The sequence below is a fragment of the Mus caroli genome, unplaced genomic scaffold, assembly GCF_978045245.1.
Source record: "Mus caroli unplaced genomic scaffold, Mus_caroli_1 scaffold_8, whole genome shotgun sequence".
Taxonomy (NCBI): Eukaryota; Metazoa; Chordata; class Mammalia; order Rodentia; family Muridae; genus Mus; species Mus caroli.
Window position 1 is genome coordinate 141,594,855 of NW_028227263.1, and position 16,793 is coordinate 141,611,647.

The window sequence follows — 16,793 nt, forward strand, 5'->3', positions numbered from 1 at the left end:
CCAGACGATGTGGGAGAGATTAGAAGGAAGCCCATGGTGCTGTGATATGGGGCTGGGGCACCCAGATTTGCCCTCAGTTCCTCTGAAAGGAGTGGAGTAGGTGTCTGATACTGAAACTGTGGGATGGATCACATAGAAAACTCCAGAAGTGTAGTTCTCTGGGGAAGGAATAAGTGATGGCAAGTTCCTCCAATCCTCCATGGCCACATGGATTGGAACAGCAGGAGCCAGTCTTGAGATGCACTGCACCTCCATCCCACAGTCAGGAGCCGCTGCCTACACTAGCAGTGGGTTCAGATCTGCCTACAGGGGTACCAGGAGTGAATAGCTCAGGCCAGGAGCCGGGGCTCCGCAGGAGGGAGGTAGTCAGTATATGGGTTTCAGCTGTGGTGCTGTGGAAAAAGAAGGGGAGAGGGCAGTGGGTGTGGATGGGTGTATGCTGTCTGGAGTGGTCTGTGTGTATGTGGCATGCATTTTATGTATGGTGCATGGCATAGCTGTTGTGGGATATGGCTTACATGTGGTGTAGGTGTATGTTGGGTGTGTATCTGGTGTGTGTGTATGGTGTTTATGATAGTCTGATACTACAAGGTACCAGAGTGAGCCGTATGTCTGAAGGAAGCACATCTTCCATGATGAGAACCATGAGTGCAAAGGTCATAGAGTAGAGTAGCCTGGCAAGCTAAGGTCTAGGAAGGAACTTGGACCTGAGTAGCAGAGGACAGTGCAGAGGTGCTGGCTTTGTGCAGGGATGTGGCCCTGCTGAGGACTTGAGCTCTGAGGTGGGAGGTCTGGCCACCAGACTGCCATCAGACTTGAGCCAGGTCCCCCTGGCTGTACATCGATACGGATTGGAGGAGTGGCGGGACAGGGTGATCAACGAAGCACGAAGTCAGGATAAGCAGATAGAAATGATCAGATTCCAGACCAGAGAGACCTACAGGCATCTGACGTTCCAACAAGTCAGCAGGTCCCTGCCTGCATTGCAGCCTGCAGCCTGGGAGCTCACTAAAACAGTTTGGGCAAACTGTTCATGTTTTTAGTTTCTCTTAGAAAAAAAGACAACAGGGCATTTGCCAGGAATCCCAGCGTTCAAGGAAACGAAAACGGGAGAATTGAGACTTTGAGGCTATATCCAGACTATCTCCAACAAAACCAACCAACTTACCACCCAACCCTGACATAAGGTATGACAGGCAGTGATTAGGTTCTGAAGGGCCTATTCCTGGCAGTGCAAACAGCATGAATCAATGCCCAGAGTCCTGAAAAGTGAGGAAGGGTGGCCCTGAACCTGGAGCAGTCATGTGCATCAACTCTCATGCTGGAGTTAGGTTTTATCCCATATGTCAGGAAAAGCCAAGGGACATGCTTGAGGAATAGACAGGGAGACATGCGCAGTGGTTTAAATGTTCTAGAAGGTTGTGCGAACAGTGAAGCTGTCAGCTGGCTTTTCTAGGTTGGATTTTAGGTGTGCCCCCTGCTGGCTTAGGTAACAACTGAACTGCTTCAGGAGCAGAGGCAGACTGCAGTGGTGGGACTCTCAAGGAAGTGTCTTAAGGAATGGGGCTGGTGAGATGGCTCAGTGGGTAAGAGCACCCGACTGCTCTTCCGAAGGTCAGAAGTTCAAATCGGTTGCTCACAACCATCCTTAACGAGATCTGGCTCCCTCTTCTGGAGTGTCTGAGGACAGCTACAGTGTACTTACATATAATAAATAAAATTAAAAAAAAAAAAAAAAAAAAAAAAAAAAGGATGCAGAGAAGCGCCACGGCAGGAAAAGAAAGACCTTAGGGATATCTAGTCTGAATGAGAAAACCAGCCCTTATTGGCCACCTAAATAAACCGGACAACTTGCAGGACTTGGCAGGGAGAAAGTTCTCAAGGGGACTGGAAGACCTATAGCATGCCCAGGAAAAATCCAGAACTCCATAGCTGGATCCTGGGTGGCTGGCGCAGGCATCTATGGCATGCAGGTGAGCTGAGCCAGAATGATGGAGGCTGTTCCAACCAGCAGAAGCAGTAAGTGTGAAATGCCTCTGATTGAAGGGGTTGGCCCAAAATGGAGGGTGGGAGGAGACGCCCTCCGCCCTCCGCGTTTGCAAGGAAAACCCCAGGCCTCATGCCAGGTAACAGGACCAAGAACAGCGAGGAGCCAGGAATGGGTTTTGAACCAGAGATTGTAGGTACTGCTAGAGTGAGGATAGACTAGTGCTTAAGGGGAAGCCTGGGTTGGAATCTCCAGGCTTCCATGGAGAGAATATATGGGGTGTCTCCTAGATTTCTGCCTCCTTGGTAGCTGGCAAGAGAGGGGGACAGCAGGTGGACTTAGCCTAAAAGGAGGCTGTTTATAGCGCATCACAACGCACAGGGCCATCATTGCACCTCTTGGACGTGCCTCTCTGGTAGTGTCTATGCTCTGTCCCTTTCCCCATTCCCATTAGTCCCTCTGGAAGAGTTCCGGTCAGCACTGTCAGTGCAGTCTGCCGCCAGGATAGCGGGGAACCCAGGCTGGGAGATCCTTTATGGCATCTACTGCCACTGGCGATGGAGGAGGGGCGGGGGAGTCTGGCGACTGTTGTCCTACGGGGCGCTGGGAACCCCGTCGTCTCATCACTTTTTGTGATCGAGCCAGGATCAAATGACTTCTGTTTTGGTCTCGCCTTCCACTTTTTTCTTTTGCTTCTCCATCACGGCCTCCAGCTCTGATACTTTTTCTCTGTCCTTGAGGGTGGGGTAGAAATCAAGACCTTAGTACGTGAATCCTGGGCGCCCCACCCCTAGCCTCGTCAGGGCCTGGGCGATTCTCTCACCTCCAGCAGCGCGCGCTGCACAGTGACTTGGCTGTACACTCGCGCCCCTTCCTCGGGGCACACCGCCCGCAACTCTTCCTTTTGCAGCGAGAAGAGCTGTGCGCCGGTCAGCACACCGAGCGCCTCCACAGTCCTAAGAAGGCAGCAGGGACCATCACAGCTCAAGCCCCTTCAGCTTCACCAATCATATCGCACCCACCTAGCTGCTTGTCCAATCAGAGCTCTCAAGCAAGGAAGGTGGGACGGAGAGGCTCAGGCTCCGGAGGTGTCAGATTTCAGAAAAGGAATGCTCTGTGGTCTCCAATCGGAGCCTGTCTTTGGGCGTTGCAAATTGCCCTACAGTTTTCCCCGCTCCCACCCCCAGACCAACTAAAACCTTGACTTCCAGGTCAGTTATCTGTCTCTGCAAAGTAGCAGCGGGGACCCCACTCACCCGGAGCTAAAGCCCTTGGTCTGCAGCCAGGCACGGACCACCGAGGCCTCAGAGCGCGGGCTGAGCTGGGGCTCCTGGACTCGGGGCCCCGGGGTTACCCGGCTGGGACCCGAACGGCCCTGCGCCAGGCGCGACTGCAGCTCCTCATTGACACAAAGCATCTGGGAGAATTTCTCTGCAGGAGGGAAACCGGGAAGGGAGGGAGTGCGCACTCAAGGTGCTGGGGCCAGGGATTCGGGAGCCTCTAGCTTGCCCAGAGTGGAGCCTGAAAAGTGAAGACAACGATCACTTCCCAAAGTGACTCTCCACTACTCACCCTTCTCGCTGGGGTCCAAACTGTTTAGACTGTCGCAACTGTCCCACTGGGGCCGCAACTGAGTTGGGGCTGGAGCTGGGGCAGGTGGGGGAGGAGGTGTGCTAGTCTCCTAGAAGGGAATGAAGAAGGGGTGGGGGAGGGAGGGAGACCGAGACAGAGATAAGGCTTCCAGCCCCTTTCTCAATAAACTGAACATTCCACTTTCCAAGAAGTACCCTTCACACCTGATTTTCTTCGTTCTCATCCCCAGGACCTAAAATCTGCCCCCCCCCTTTTCCCTGGAGAAGCAAGAATACGCTGACTTACTATGTGTCTTGCGGGACTTTGGCTGCGGTGCACCTGAGGTCCAGGGTGGGGTGTCAGGATATTATAGGGTACATAGCCCTCTTGTCCCTGATGGTCCCGAACCTTCCACCATTTGCGCCTGTCATCCAGGACCTAGGTGGGGAATAAGCAGAAAATTCGTGCCCTGGTTCTATGTGTAACCTGTGCAGAACGGGCCAATTTCAGGGTCTCAGGCCCCCACACCGCTAACCTCCAACACATCTCGGTGCTTGACAGATAGCTCGCTGCCATTTCGGGCCTGGAAGTCATAATTACACAGAACCCATTTTCTGGCTTTCTCTTCTAGCTGGGACTCAGTTTCCAGTTCTGGATCTTGATGACTAGGGAGAATGAAATGGGTAAGGAGGTAGCCGGCCTCAATGGTCTGGATTATAAATTGTTCATGTGAGGCAGGGTTAGAGCCAAGCAGGAGCCAGAGCAGGGTCCCGGGTTAATGTGTTAATACAGACTTGCCACTGGAGTCACAGCTTGAATATAGTTGACTCATTTCCTTGCCTGGCATCATGCAGTAAACATGATGTACTATAATTACTGTTTAATTCTTTATGGGGTGGTGGGGATGGAACCCAGGGTCTACTTTACTTCTGAGCCCCAGTTCTCATTTGTATTTTTTGTTCTTAATTTTATTTGTGTGCATTTTGCCTGCACTTACCACTTATTTTCTTTTTAAAGATTTATTTATTATATGTAAGTACATTGTAGCTGTCTTCAGACATCCCAGAAGAGGGAGTCAGATCTTGTTGTGGATGTTTGTGAGCCATCATGTGGTTGCTGGAATTTGAACTCAGGACCTTCAGAAGAGCAATTGGTGCTCTTAACCGCTGAGCCATCTCTCCTTGCCTGCACTTATGTATGTGCACCATCTATGTGTGGTCCTCACAGTGCCCTAGAAGAGGGCATCCTAGAGCTGGAGATACAGCCAGTTGTGGGCCACCATGTGGTGCTAGGAACTGAGCCCAGGTCCTCTGCAAGGGCAGAGAGTGTTCTTAACCTCTGAGCCATCTCTCCAGCTCCACACTTGCATTTTTATAAGTGAGAATAGTAGAACTCAGGACAGATAGCTAGAAACAGCAGATCTACTATACTGATCATCCACTAGGATAACGAGCAAGGTACAAGTAATAGCCAATGCATCTGCTTATACCACACCGCATGCCAATCATGTTCAAATTCGATCCTCCCAGAACTACAGGGTAGCTCCATAAATGTGGATCCTCTTTAGTTCCTTCCTCCTCCAGAGATTTCACTATTATCCCTCTTCTACCCTTTTTGTGGTGCAGAGGATTGAACCCAGAATCTTGCATATGCTAGGCAGACATTGCACCACTGATCTATGTCTCATCCCCTTACTAATAGAGTCTAGGCAAGTACTCTACTTCTGAGCCACACCCACCACAGTCCTTCACTGGTTGGAGTCTAGGCAAGAATTCTACCATTGACCCACACTCCCAACCCCTCACTACTAGCTTCTCAGGCAGTCACTATTCCTGAGCCCCCAACCCTTTACTGGTAGATTCTAGGCAAATGCTGTCACTGAGCTACATCCCAGCTTTTTGTTTTACTTTATCTATATAGATGTGTTTGTCTGCATGTGGGTCTGTGCATAACTTGTGTGCCTGGTACCTGCCGAGACCTAAGAGAATGTTGGATCCCCTGGAATTGGAGTTATAGATGGTTGTGAGCTGCATGCATGGGTGATGGGCACTGAGCCTTGCTCCTCTGGAAGAGCAGCTAGTGCTCTTAACTACGAAGCCATTTCTCTAGCCCCTCCCAAGCCTCTATTATCTATCTATCTATCTATCTATCTATCTATCTATCTATCTATCTATCTATCATCTATCTATCTATCTATCTATCTATCATCTATCTATCTATCTATCTATCTATCTATCTATCTATCTATCTATCTATTTGAGGCAAGGCCTTGCTGCTTTGCTTTGCACAGGCTAGCCTCTGAGCTCATTCTGTAGCCCAGGTAGGCCCAGAACTCTTGATTCTCTTGCTTCATGCTTTTGAGTAGCAGGGATGACAGGATGGGAATAGGGGAATATGGCCATTATTTCACTTTTTATGGGGAAGGAACCGAGGTACAGTGTGGTCAAGGCACAAAAGAAAGGTGTAACTTAGTTGGGCCTGGCAGTCCTTGTCAGGGTCACTCTGAGCTGTTCTCTATGTACTAGATCTGAATTCAAGTTGAGCCACAGTCTTACTCTCTCTGTAAAGCCCTCACAGCACCAGAGACTTGTTTCCAGGCAAAGAAACTACATCCAGAGAAGGTGAGTAAAAAGCTAGAGGTGCCAAGTCAGAGAGATTCAGAAGCAGGCAGACAGAGGAAAGGGTCCTGCAACCCCAGATAGCTTAGGGGACAGTTGGCTCTGGCCGCCCCCAACAAGAGAGCCCTCATCCCAGATCAAGCCTACCTGTGGAAGGGAGAGGGGGGGCTCTTCAGGGTCTTGGCACCCCCTGTGTGGGGCTGACAGCTCCCAGTGTGCCGTCCCTGCTGAGACCCTCTGCTGGGGCCCTCACTTAGACCCCCATGCGTATTCTCCAGCTCTAGTGTTTTGTTCTCAATCCACACCCACTCCCTCCACTCTTGGCCCCTATTTGCTCAAGGATCCTAGAGTTGTGACCCCTCTCGATCATCTTCCTCCCCTGGATCTACAAACCCTCAGCTTCCACGATTTGTTAGAGCCATAAATTTAGGTCGATAGTTCTTTCTTTTCCAGCAAAGTATGCAGGAGTCCAGGTCTTGACCCTTTGATCTCTGCAAGCCTTCCAGTCTGCCCCCCAGTAGGTACTATTTCTTAGAGCATTGGGAAGCCAGAAGTCCCACCTCAGTTAATGGCCCAGAGACTGCCAACACTTTCTAATGTTTTCTCACACTTGTCCCCAGCTTCTCCAAGCACCAACCCTATTTTTAGGTTTTCATCTTTTCCCTAACATCCTGTACTCTGGGGGGGGGGGGGAGGGGGGGTGCGCAGGGACTCAAGCATGGTGCTTTTCCTGGTTCCAGAACACCAAACTACACTTTCTCAGTTATTTTGAGGACACTGGAGTCCAAGCCCGTAGACATACCCACTCTTAGCACCTAACACTCACAGCTTCAGGAATCTAAGCCTCCATTCCCTCTTCCCTTGGACCCACAGATCTGGGACCCTCCCCCCTCCCTCCTTATTCCTACCCCCACCCTAGCCCCAGGCCCGCCCCCTCACCACCTCACCCACCTGCAAAGAGCCGGGAAGGCAGAGGGGGAAGAAAAAGACAAGAAAAAAGGGAAGAGTCGGAGTCAGCACCGGGTGACCCTGGAACTTGGTCCTCCCAACCCCGTCCCTGGCCGCTTTGCAGCGGACAGGACACTCACCCATTGACCGCGACCTGTGGGGCACTTTGCTGCGGGAAGTAAGAGAGCTTGGAGTCAGGTAGGTTAGAACTCAGACTTCCTGGCTCACCCCTGTGATGCAGTTAGGGGGAGCTTAGTGCTTCCCTGGCAGCTCTGCCTCACCTGCCTGCGCCGCTTCTCGTGTTGTAGCTGTTTTTCCACTGGGTCCTCCCAGGGGCGGCCCTGTGGATCAGTGGCCGGAGGCTCCCAGCCATTGTAGAATTCCGGACTGTATGGAGACCCTTCTTCCGGGGGCAGCTCCACCCTGTCATCAGGGACCCATCAGAGGTTAGGCCAAACCAACCCAGGGACATTATTTCACAACATTTCTCTTTTCCTGCAAACCTTGCTGCTTCTACCCTCCAAGCCCAACTCAATACATTATATTTCTTTCTTAAAAAAAAAAATTAAGCCAGGAGGTAGTGGCCATAACTTTGATCCCAGAACTTGGGAGGCAGAGGCAGGATCTCTGAGTTCATGGCCAGCAGATCTACAGAGTGAGTTCCAGGACAGCCAGGGCTACACAGAGAAACCTTGACTCATAAATAAATAAATAAATAAATAAATAAATAAATAAATAAAAATAAATATTTTATGTGTCTGTCTGTATGTAACTGTGTGCACCATGTGTGTACCTGGTGCTCATAGCAAACAGAAGAGGGCATCAGATTCCCTGGAACTGGAGTTACAGACAGTTGTGAGCCACCATGTGAGCTCCCTGGAAGAGCAGTGTGTGCCCTAAGCACCCATTAATTATATTTCTAAACACACTGAGTTCACTGTCATGCTTCCCCCAGCCTCTGAGGCCAAAGCTTTTCCTGTTTTGGAGGGTGGTAGCCCAGGCTAGCCTGGAACTAGCTTTTCAGACTAGTCTAGCCTTGACTTGCAGACACTCTCCTATTTCACAAGTGTTTGATTACCTACAAATATTTATCTGTTCACTTATTGTGAGTGTGTGGGTGTGGGTGAGCGCATGTGGAAGTCGGAGGACAGTTTTGTGGAGGCAAATATCTTTGTCCACAATGACGTAGATTCCTGTAGAAACTCACACCTCCAAAGACCCCATTTTTGTGACAGGGTCTCCAGCTTGCTTTCTAGTGGAGGGTAATCTTCAACTTCTGTTCTTCCTGTGTCACCAACCAAGAGCTGGGATTACAGCTGTGCGCCACTGCCCGAGCTGCTGGAGCTTCTGGCTACTTTCTCAACACTTACATCAACCCACCTTCCCTTTGACCCCCTCCCAGTCTGAGCTCCACATTCTCCCTGAAAGCCTCCAAGCACAGACTCCTTTTCAACTTCCTGTATGTCCCACATTTCCCTTGTAGCTGAGTCCCACTTGCCTAGGCAACCCTCCTTGCCCTGTCTCTAAATTCTCTAAGCCCCGCCCATTTGCTTCAATCCAACTATCTGATTAGATGTTAAACCTTTCCCTCACGCTAATTTCGAGCATTTTCTCCATTTGAATCCTGGCATTTATCTTAAGTCCCGTCCCCTTCTCAAATTTAGCAGTGTCCTGCAGCCAAGTCAAACCTCTACACCCTAGTTTCCCCTCTCACCCTGGGCAGGTCCAGGAGTCCCCCAGCAAGGTCCATAGTTCATTTTCACGAGGAGTGACATTGTCGCGGAGCAGAGTCACAGCCTCCAATGTCAAATGCGGTCGTCGCACACTCTTCGCAAACTCAGGGCCGCCTGAAGTGTTCACAATCTACCAGGCCAACAGAAATGAGCATGCCAACAAGACCTTCTTGAAGTCGAATCTCAATCCTTCTAAAGCAGGGGAGCCCTGAGGGCTGAGAGTGAGTCTCACCATCTGCAGAGGTCCAAACAGAAAGTGCAACAGCTCTGGAGAGGAGGGGTTGGCGATGTTGCCTCGCAACCGGGCCTGGAGTGAAAGGAGGTCATTTATTATTAGTGCACGAATGATGGATGGGTCAAAGTGCCCTCACTCCATCGATGCCCAGCAATAGATGTATCCTCACCAGCAGACTGAAGGCATATTTGATTTTCTGAAGCACATCGGTGTATTCAGCCTCCGTGGGTGGCTTGGCCCTCAGTGTCAGCAGACCCTCTGTGCGGAGAGAGAGGTTGTGGGGACACTAGGAAAGCATTAGATAACAGTTCCAAAGGTATAAACACCCAAACGGATAGCCTTAGGAAGTCAGACCTGGCTGGTGGTGGGAGACCCCAGGGAGAGAGGATATTTGGACATCCCTCAGGAAGGTGTATTCTTGTGGAGGCCCCCTTACCTCCTGCAGCTCGGCGTCGTGTCCTGCGGCCTCTCTCACGGTGCTCCAAAACCCGGGTAGCCTCTGCTGACTTTTGCAGTCTGGATACAAAACTCTCCACGTCGTCAAACACGTGGTTCAGAATATCCTACCATAAGCAAGAGAGGTAAGAGTGGTGCTCCTGAGTCTGACTCTGGTCTAGGTCCAGGGCTCCAATCTGAACTCCTGGACACACCCCCTATGTCAGGCCATGCCCATAACTTTAGCAGTGGGTGGTCTATATCAGAGACTCTAGCCATACTTCTAGAATTAAGTCCCACCCCCGACCCAGCATCTTGTCAGCTAGTCACACCTAGACGTGCCACGTTCCTGAATCTCGTTCCCCACTCCAAGACTGACTTGATTGTCAAGGAAATCTTTTTCTCCCAGCTGGTGCCTCTCACTCATGCTCACCACATCCCGCTCTGCCTGCAGACCCGCCAGCTCAGGACCTCTTGGGCCCAAGTCTGGGGAGGTAGGGTCAGCACTGCTAGTCGTGCGCGCTTGGTCGGGTTTCCTCGCTTCCTCAGTCTCTGGAATTGACTCCACTTGGGGTCGCCCGCGGACTGCGGATGGTTCCACGGTGTTGATCACCAGGCGGACAGACGGGCGACGCTGTAAGGGCGGGGTCTCCGCTGCTGGAGAGGCGCCGCGTCGCAGCTCCTCCTGCGTCGCCCTGAGTAAAGACAAAGAGTAAAGACCAAGGCTGGGGCAACCGATGGGACCAGGAAGAGAGGGGGGTCAAATGAAGGCTGGGCATTTCATAATGAGAAACTGGATATGAAGATGGAGAAACCAAAGACCAAGACAGGCTAAAGTAGAGGACTGGGGCCGGGCGGTCACCTTGTCTGGGAGGTACGGGTAAGACCTGGCCAAGGCTAATTTGTGACCACATTCAATACTCTAGGCTGTTCGTATCAAGCTCATTTCTTAGCTGAGGAGAGTGAGGTCCATAAATGGAAGAATTTTTTTTTTTTCCAGTGCGCTCTGCATCTGCTTCCCCCTTCTCACCTGAGCGCTGCTGCCCTGCGTTCTCCACGTCCGGAGCGGTAGTTCTGCAGAGCCCCTTGGATGTCCTCACGGATCAGCTCCGCCTGTCAATCATACTTTAAGATATCCCCTCTTACGCCCCACCCATTGCCTGCCCAGGACTCTTTCTTGTTCACAGCGCTTTGCCTCCGACTGTCTTGGACAAACCCCATGGACCCCATCTTGGTTCTGCCTGCCTGCCTGCTTCCAACCATCTTTTCTATGTTTTTCTCAAAGCCTTAAAGCGTCTCAGTCTTTGGTCTGCATCTTCCCATCGTCACATCCAGTCTTGGCCTAGAGTTCATTCAACCTGTCCTCAATTCTGGTTCCCTCTCAGACCCGCTTTCCAAGGCTATGTCCCAGTTTGCCAAAGCCCCGCCCCAAACATGGAAGCCCCGCCTCTGATCCTCTACTAGAAAAAAAAAAGCCACACGGAACCACACCCACTCACTCCGAGGAGCAGGCCCTGGAAGAAATGGACATCGGGCTGTGCACGTTCTGGCTCCTGGCACACCAGGAGCAGCAATGAACGGCTCCGTCCTCGGGGCATCACCGCGTCGCAGCGTACGATGGCATCGAGAGGATATGACTCTAGTTCTTCCTGCAGGACGGGGTCGCAGGGTAAACGGAGGCACAGATTTCTATTACTGCTAGAGCAGTGTCCGGGACTTGGGGCAAGGCAACTGAAAGAGTTCAGGGGTCTAGAAATAACACCCTGTTTAATAACCTAGGCTTCAAAGGATAGCTTGCCAAAGTTCCCAGGGGAAGGACGCTCCCAAGCCAAGATTCACCCTCAGATCTCAGCCCCATTTCTCTCTTCCACCCAATTGCTCTCTGGCACCTTGGAGACTGGATCAAGCAGAGTGACTTGACTAGGTGACACTCTCAGTAGCATCTCCTGTGCCCAGACACGCCCCTGGCTGTCCATGACTGCCAGCTTTCTGGAAGCATCTTCCACAGTGTGCACACCATCTTCTTCCCCCAAGCAGAAGGTGACCAGGTGCTGGCAGGAAACAGAGTAGGTAGCTGAGTCCCAGGCTATGCCAAGCTGGTGCTGAGCCGGCTAAGGGCTTCTAGAGGTAGTTCCTGTTAAGCCTAGCCATACTTCCCCCAGAATGCTCTCCTCAGACCCTTTGAGTCCAGACCTCATTCTTCCTCCCTCAGACCCTTCAGCTCCTTCAGTGGCCAGCACTGATTAGATTTCCTTCCCATTAGGACATCTTCAAACCAAGATTGGAGGTTTCTCAAGGGCAACAAATAATAAGGATTGAACTCTTTTAAGTGCCTCCTCTGCATTGCATTATGACACTCCACACCCTCTCCTGGACCACAGAACTGTGGCTGATTTGGTCCTGCATCCTGCACTGGGGATGGCTCAGAGGAAGATCAGACAGAACTGAGTTCTCAGGCAACAGGGATGGATGTTCATGGGGAGAAAAGAGCTGACTTTTCCTAGAGTCTTTCCCTTCTTTCTTTCCTTCTTTTTTCCCTCCCTTCCTCCTGCCTCCCTCTCTCTCTTTCTTATTTATTCACTTTACATCCTGATGGCTGCCCCCCTTCCCAGTCCCTGTTTTCAAAAGGCCTGTCACTTCAGGCTCACCTCTCCCCAAGAAACATCTTAGGGAAACATAGACCCCAGACTCACATTGACATGATACTGGGACACGTCAGCCATAACCACGGTGGAGTAACGTTTTCTCTGTTCTAAGGAAGGGAGGGAGGGGAAAGTGCATGCAAGAGTCAGACTGCAGCCTGGTTCCTTAGACCCTTAGACCTTCTCCCTCAGAATGAGGAGTCTAGACTCCAGCTCTCCTCCGTCAGACCCAGGAGTCCAGACTGCAGCCATCCTCCCTCAGACCTAGGATCCCTGACCCCAGCTCTTCTCTCTCAGATCCAAGAGTCCAGATTCTGTCCCCCCCCCCCAAACCACAGACTGTATTCTCTCTTCTCCCAAGAGCCTTGTTCTTGGTCACCTTAACCCTCAAGCTTACCATAGATAGACTTTGCACTTGGTTTGGGTGCAGCTTCAGGCCTGGTGAAGAAGAAAATAAGGGGTTAGAAGGATGGTGGGGCTGGGGATAGACCCTGCAGACATGCATCAGGGAGGGTAATGGAGAACCGTGCAAGTTCTGAGCAAATGAGAGCAGGACACACCAGTGTTAAAAAAGATGGTATGGTATAAGCTGGGTGTAGTGGTGCATGGCTTTAATCCCAGCAGTCAGGAGGCAGAGGTGTGAGTTCGAGGCCTGGTGTACAAAGAGAGTTCCAGGATAGCCAGGACTGTTACATAGAGCAACCCTGTCTCAAAAAATCAAGACATATGATGAGATAATGTGTGTGTGTGTGACCTCTACATCACACAAACCTGGATTCAAATATTCTGTCCATTTCTGTCTGTCTGTCTGTCTGCCTGCCTCTCCCTATCTCTTCTCTCCCTCTCACCCTGAGATGGAGGACCCTAGTTCAGTTCTGGGTAACCAGGCCAGGCTGCTCACAACCAGCTATGAAGCTCTGGCTGTTCTGAAATTCACTACAGTAGACCAGGCCTCAAACTCATAGAGATCCTCCTGCCTCTGCCTGCCAGCTGCTGGAATTAAGAGCATGCACCACTATGTCCAGCCCCTTCCTGCGCTCTCTTTTAGTAAAAATGCTTTTGAAATTTTGAGATAGAGTCTTGAAATCACTATATAGCTTAGGATGGTCCTGAACTCATGTCCTTACTGCCTCGACTGCTACTGTGCTGGGAATGCAGGCATGTATCATCATATCCGGTTCTAGGTTAAAATTCACAAAGCCGGTGGGGGCTGGAGACTTGGCTCAGTTGTTAGAGAATTCGTTGCCTTTCTAGAGGACCCTAGTCAGTTCCAGGGAACCAGGCCAGGCTGCTTACAACCATCTGTAATTCCAGTCCCAGGGGACCAATGACCTCTTGTAGCGTATGCAGACATCCCTCCCTCTACCCTTACACGCACATCAGAGAGACAGAGACAGAGAGATAGAGAAAGAGATACAATTAGAAAAGACTGGTGGCTAATCTTGGTTGTCAACTTGATTACATTGGAAATCAACTAAAATCCAAGTTGTTGGAGACATAAAAGGACATGGGAGCAGGACACGTCTATTTTTTGCCTGCTTGCTCTCAATCTCGCTGCTCATCTATCCTCCTGCTGAGGTCTTCCTTTGCTGGTGTTAGGATATATATATATATATATATATATATATATATATATATATATATATGATTCTAATGTAGGCCAAAGACCAGCAGCTCTCTAGGAATTTCTAGGGAACTACACTGCTCACGCCTCCACTCTGGTAAATTGAATAATGATTGGACTCTTGGCTTTTCTGCTGTGAGACAGCCACTGTCGGATGACCCAAACCACAGCATATAAGCCACTCTAATAAATCGTGTGTGTGTATGTGTATTCATGTGTATGTGTATTTGTGTGTTCATGTATATGTATAAGTGTGTGTGTGTGTGATTCTATCAGTTCTGTTCCCTTAGAGAACCCTGACTAATGTAAAGATAAAGGGCAGAGCCTATTGTGATTGATGCACACTCACAATCTCAGAACTCAGGAGACAGAGAAAGGATGATTTAAGTTTGATGCCAGCCAGGGCTACATAGTGAGACCTAGACACAAAAACAAAAAACAAACAAACAAAAAAAAAACTTCAACCCAAACCCAATAACAAAACAAGAGCAAGGCCCTGTAAACAAAACAAAATACAACAGAGATACATAAAAACAGCAAACAAATTGTCTTAGCCGGTGTTTTTATTCCTGCACAAACATCATGACCAAGAAACCCTGACTGAGACACAAATAAAACAAACAAACAAAAAACCCCCACAAAACGCAAACAATAAGACCCCAGGGTTGGAGGGCTGGCCAAGCAGTCATACGCAAGTGCTGTTCTTCCAGACCCAAGGTCAGCTCCCAACACCCACATCAGGCAGCTCACAACTGCCTGTAACGGCAGCTCCAGGAGAGCCAATGCTTTCTTCTGACTTTAGGCACTGCACTTACATACACAGACCCACAGACAGACAGACACACACACACACAAATTATTAAAAAGTAAAATAAACCTACAAAAAACCCCAATAACAATACTACAAGACCCTGGTAAAGGGACCTAATCTCTCCTACCTCAGTTCCCCTTCCTGTAACATGGCATAGCATCTACCTGCTGCAGCTGTTGTATAAATTTAACCCAGTATGTGAAGTATTTTTCAGTCCTGGCAATAATTATTATTCTGATTATGGTGATGCACAGGGCTTAGCACATAGTGGTTGCTCAATAAATGGTGATTGTTCCACCAGCTTTCAGTAGCTGGAGCAGGCATGGAATTACCTCCTTCCCCTCCCACCGTGGTTCAGACCTTCCCAGGCAAGTCATTCCCTGTCTCTTCCTGTCCTCAGTCTCCTCTGAAATTTACAATTTTGCAAAAGTACCAAATTGCAATAAGTCTTTCTTTGTTGTTGTTGTTGAGATATAGTCACATGGAGCCCAGGCTGGCCCCAAAGGTTAGGATGACTTTGAACTCCTGATCCTACTTCATCCTACGTACTGGGAATATAGGCATACTACTCCATATCTCCATGACGTGTGTGTGTGTGTGTGTGTGTGTGTGTGTGTGTGTGTGTGTAAACAGGCTCTCACTATTTCACTATGTAACCATTCCTGGCTTGGGGCTTGCTGTATAGACCAGGATGGCCTTGAGCCTAAAGAGATCTGCCTGCATTTGCCTCGAATGCTGGGATTAATACTGTGCCCATGCCTTGCTTTTGAGGTACTATGGATTAGACCCCAGTGTTTCATACATGAGACAAACACTCTACTAGGTGAGCCACGTCCCCATGCCCTGGAGTTTCTTAAATCCCCATTTCTACCAGAAAAGCAGCAGGTCAGAGCTAGGCAGTCAAGACTCCTGCCTTTGCCCTGATCTTTCTTGTTGCGTGTTACATTCCATTACCACTGAGCCGGAGCGCTCACTACCTCTCCAGGTTTAATTTCTATTCCTTCCTCTTCGTTTGTCTTCCTGCCTGCTCCCTCCAGGACATTTGTGTCTTCACTGTCTTCAGCCAGGCTTTTCGAGCAGAGCAGAGGGCTGATATTTAAAACTAAGATAAGGATGGAATCAGTGCTGGTTGAGTGCCTGTTACAGGAACAGTCAGCCTGTCCTGCATGATTCTGTCACCTCTCAAAACAATGCCCATTTCTATTTCTCTACAGGAGGGGCTGGGTTCCGGAAGGTGGTATGCCCCTGCCAGAGCCGTGCCACGGCAGTGTCCACATTTACAACGAAACCCCTTCTATCAATGCCTAACCACAGGCTGGGCAGGGACGGATGGGAACATTCCTCCTGAATGTCTAGAGCCTGGACTGTAGAAACAGGATCTGCGGGTGTGGGGGAAGGGTGGAGGGGCTAGGGTAGGAGGACAGGGGTACTTACCCTGTGGTGGTGCTCATGGTGGCAAGATGAGGTGCTCTGTTCACTTGGAGGTGCCTTGAGAGTTGGCAAAGACATGAATGACTGACTTGGCTTCAGGCACAAGATCCTGACCCAACGCTCCTCCCTCAAAGGGAAGAGTCCAGGCCCTAGCCTGGCTCCTTTAGACAGGGATCCTTTCTTCAGACTCAGGAGTCAAGACCTGACCGGTTCCCCTCAGAACCAGGGGTCCAGAACCCAGCTGTCCTCCATTAGACTTTGGAGACTGGGCTCCAGCCCTCCTTCAGACACTGAAGTCCAGATTTCTGCTGTCTGTTCTGACACTCAGTGTTCCAAGTCCCAGCCTTCTTTTCTCAAACCCAGGGGGTCAGTGAGAACTTTATCCCTCAGATCCATGAGTAGATTCCAGCCCCTCCTTGTTCAGACCCAGGGGTCCAGGGGGAAACCTTATCTCTCAGATCTAAGAGTCTAGACCCCAACTCCTCCTTGCTCAGATCCAGGGGTCTAGAGGGTACCTTATCTCTCAGATCCAGGACCCCAGCCCCCAGCTCTCTCCTCCCTCAGACAAGGGCCTGCCCTCCTCACCTGCCTGCTGGCTCTGTCTGGCTCTCAGGCTTCAGCTCTCCCTCCCTTGTTTTCTAGTCTCCTCCTCCTGCCTCCTCCCAGGCCTTGTGGCTGCTGCATACCTGAGCGCTCACCTGGCACTGCTGGCCTGAGGTGGCTCAGGGGCGGGGCTGGCACACAGTCTCTAGTGCGG

The 16,793-nt window shown here is 50.4% G+C and overlaps 1 protein-coding gene across 1 annotated transcript; it reads right to left on the bottom strand.

The window, feature by feature from the left end:
• Positions 1-913: 913 nt before the first annotated feature.
• Eps8l1 (EPS8 signaling adaptor L1) lies at positions 914-16,684 on the bottom strand. The gene is made up of 20 exons (XM_021168637.3): positions 16,622-16,684; positions 16,040-16,093; positions 12,568-12,608; positions 12,222-12,280; positions 11,418-11,579; positions 11,028-11,177; positions 10,559-10,641; positions 9,962-10,223; positions 9,530-9,656; positions 9,263-9,351; positions 9,091-9,165; positions 8,840-8,988; positions 7,407-7,548; positions 7,266-7,294; positions 4,095-4,224; positions 3,866-3,997; positions 3,560-3,668; positions 3,244-3,418; positions 2,811-2,943; positions 914-2,721 (listed from the first exon to the last, which is right to left on the bottom strand). Exons 2-20 carry the CDS (start codon positions 16,054-16,056, stop codon positions 2,635-2,637), a joined length of 2,151 nt encoding a protein of 716 aa, XP_021024296.1. The 5' UTR covers positions 16,057-16,093; positions 16,622-16,684; the 3' UTR covers positions 914-2,634.
• Between the last annotated feature and the right edge of the window lie 109 nt (positions 16,685-16,793).

Coding starts and splice junctions, on each gene's coding strand:
- Eps8l1 (XM_021168637.3), bottom strand. Junction 3,998..4,094: donor AGCACCGAGATGTGTTGGAG/GTTAGCGGTGTG, acceptor TTCCCCACCTAG/GTCCTGGATGACAGGCGCAA. Junction 3,419..3,559: donor TTTGGACCCCAGCGAGAAGG/GTGAGTAGTGGA, acceptor TCCCTCCTGCAG/AGAAATTCTCCCAGATGCTT.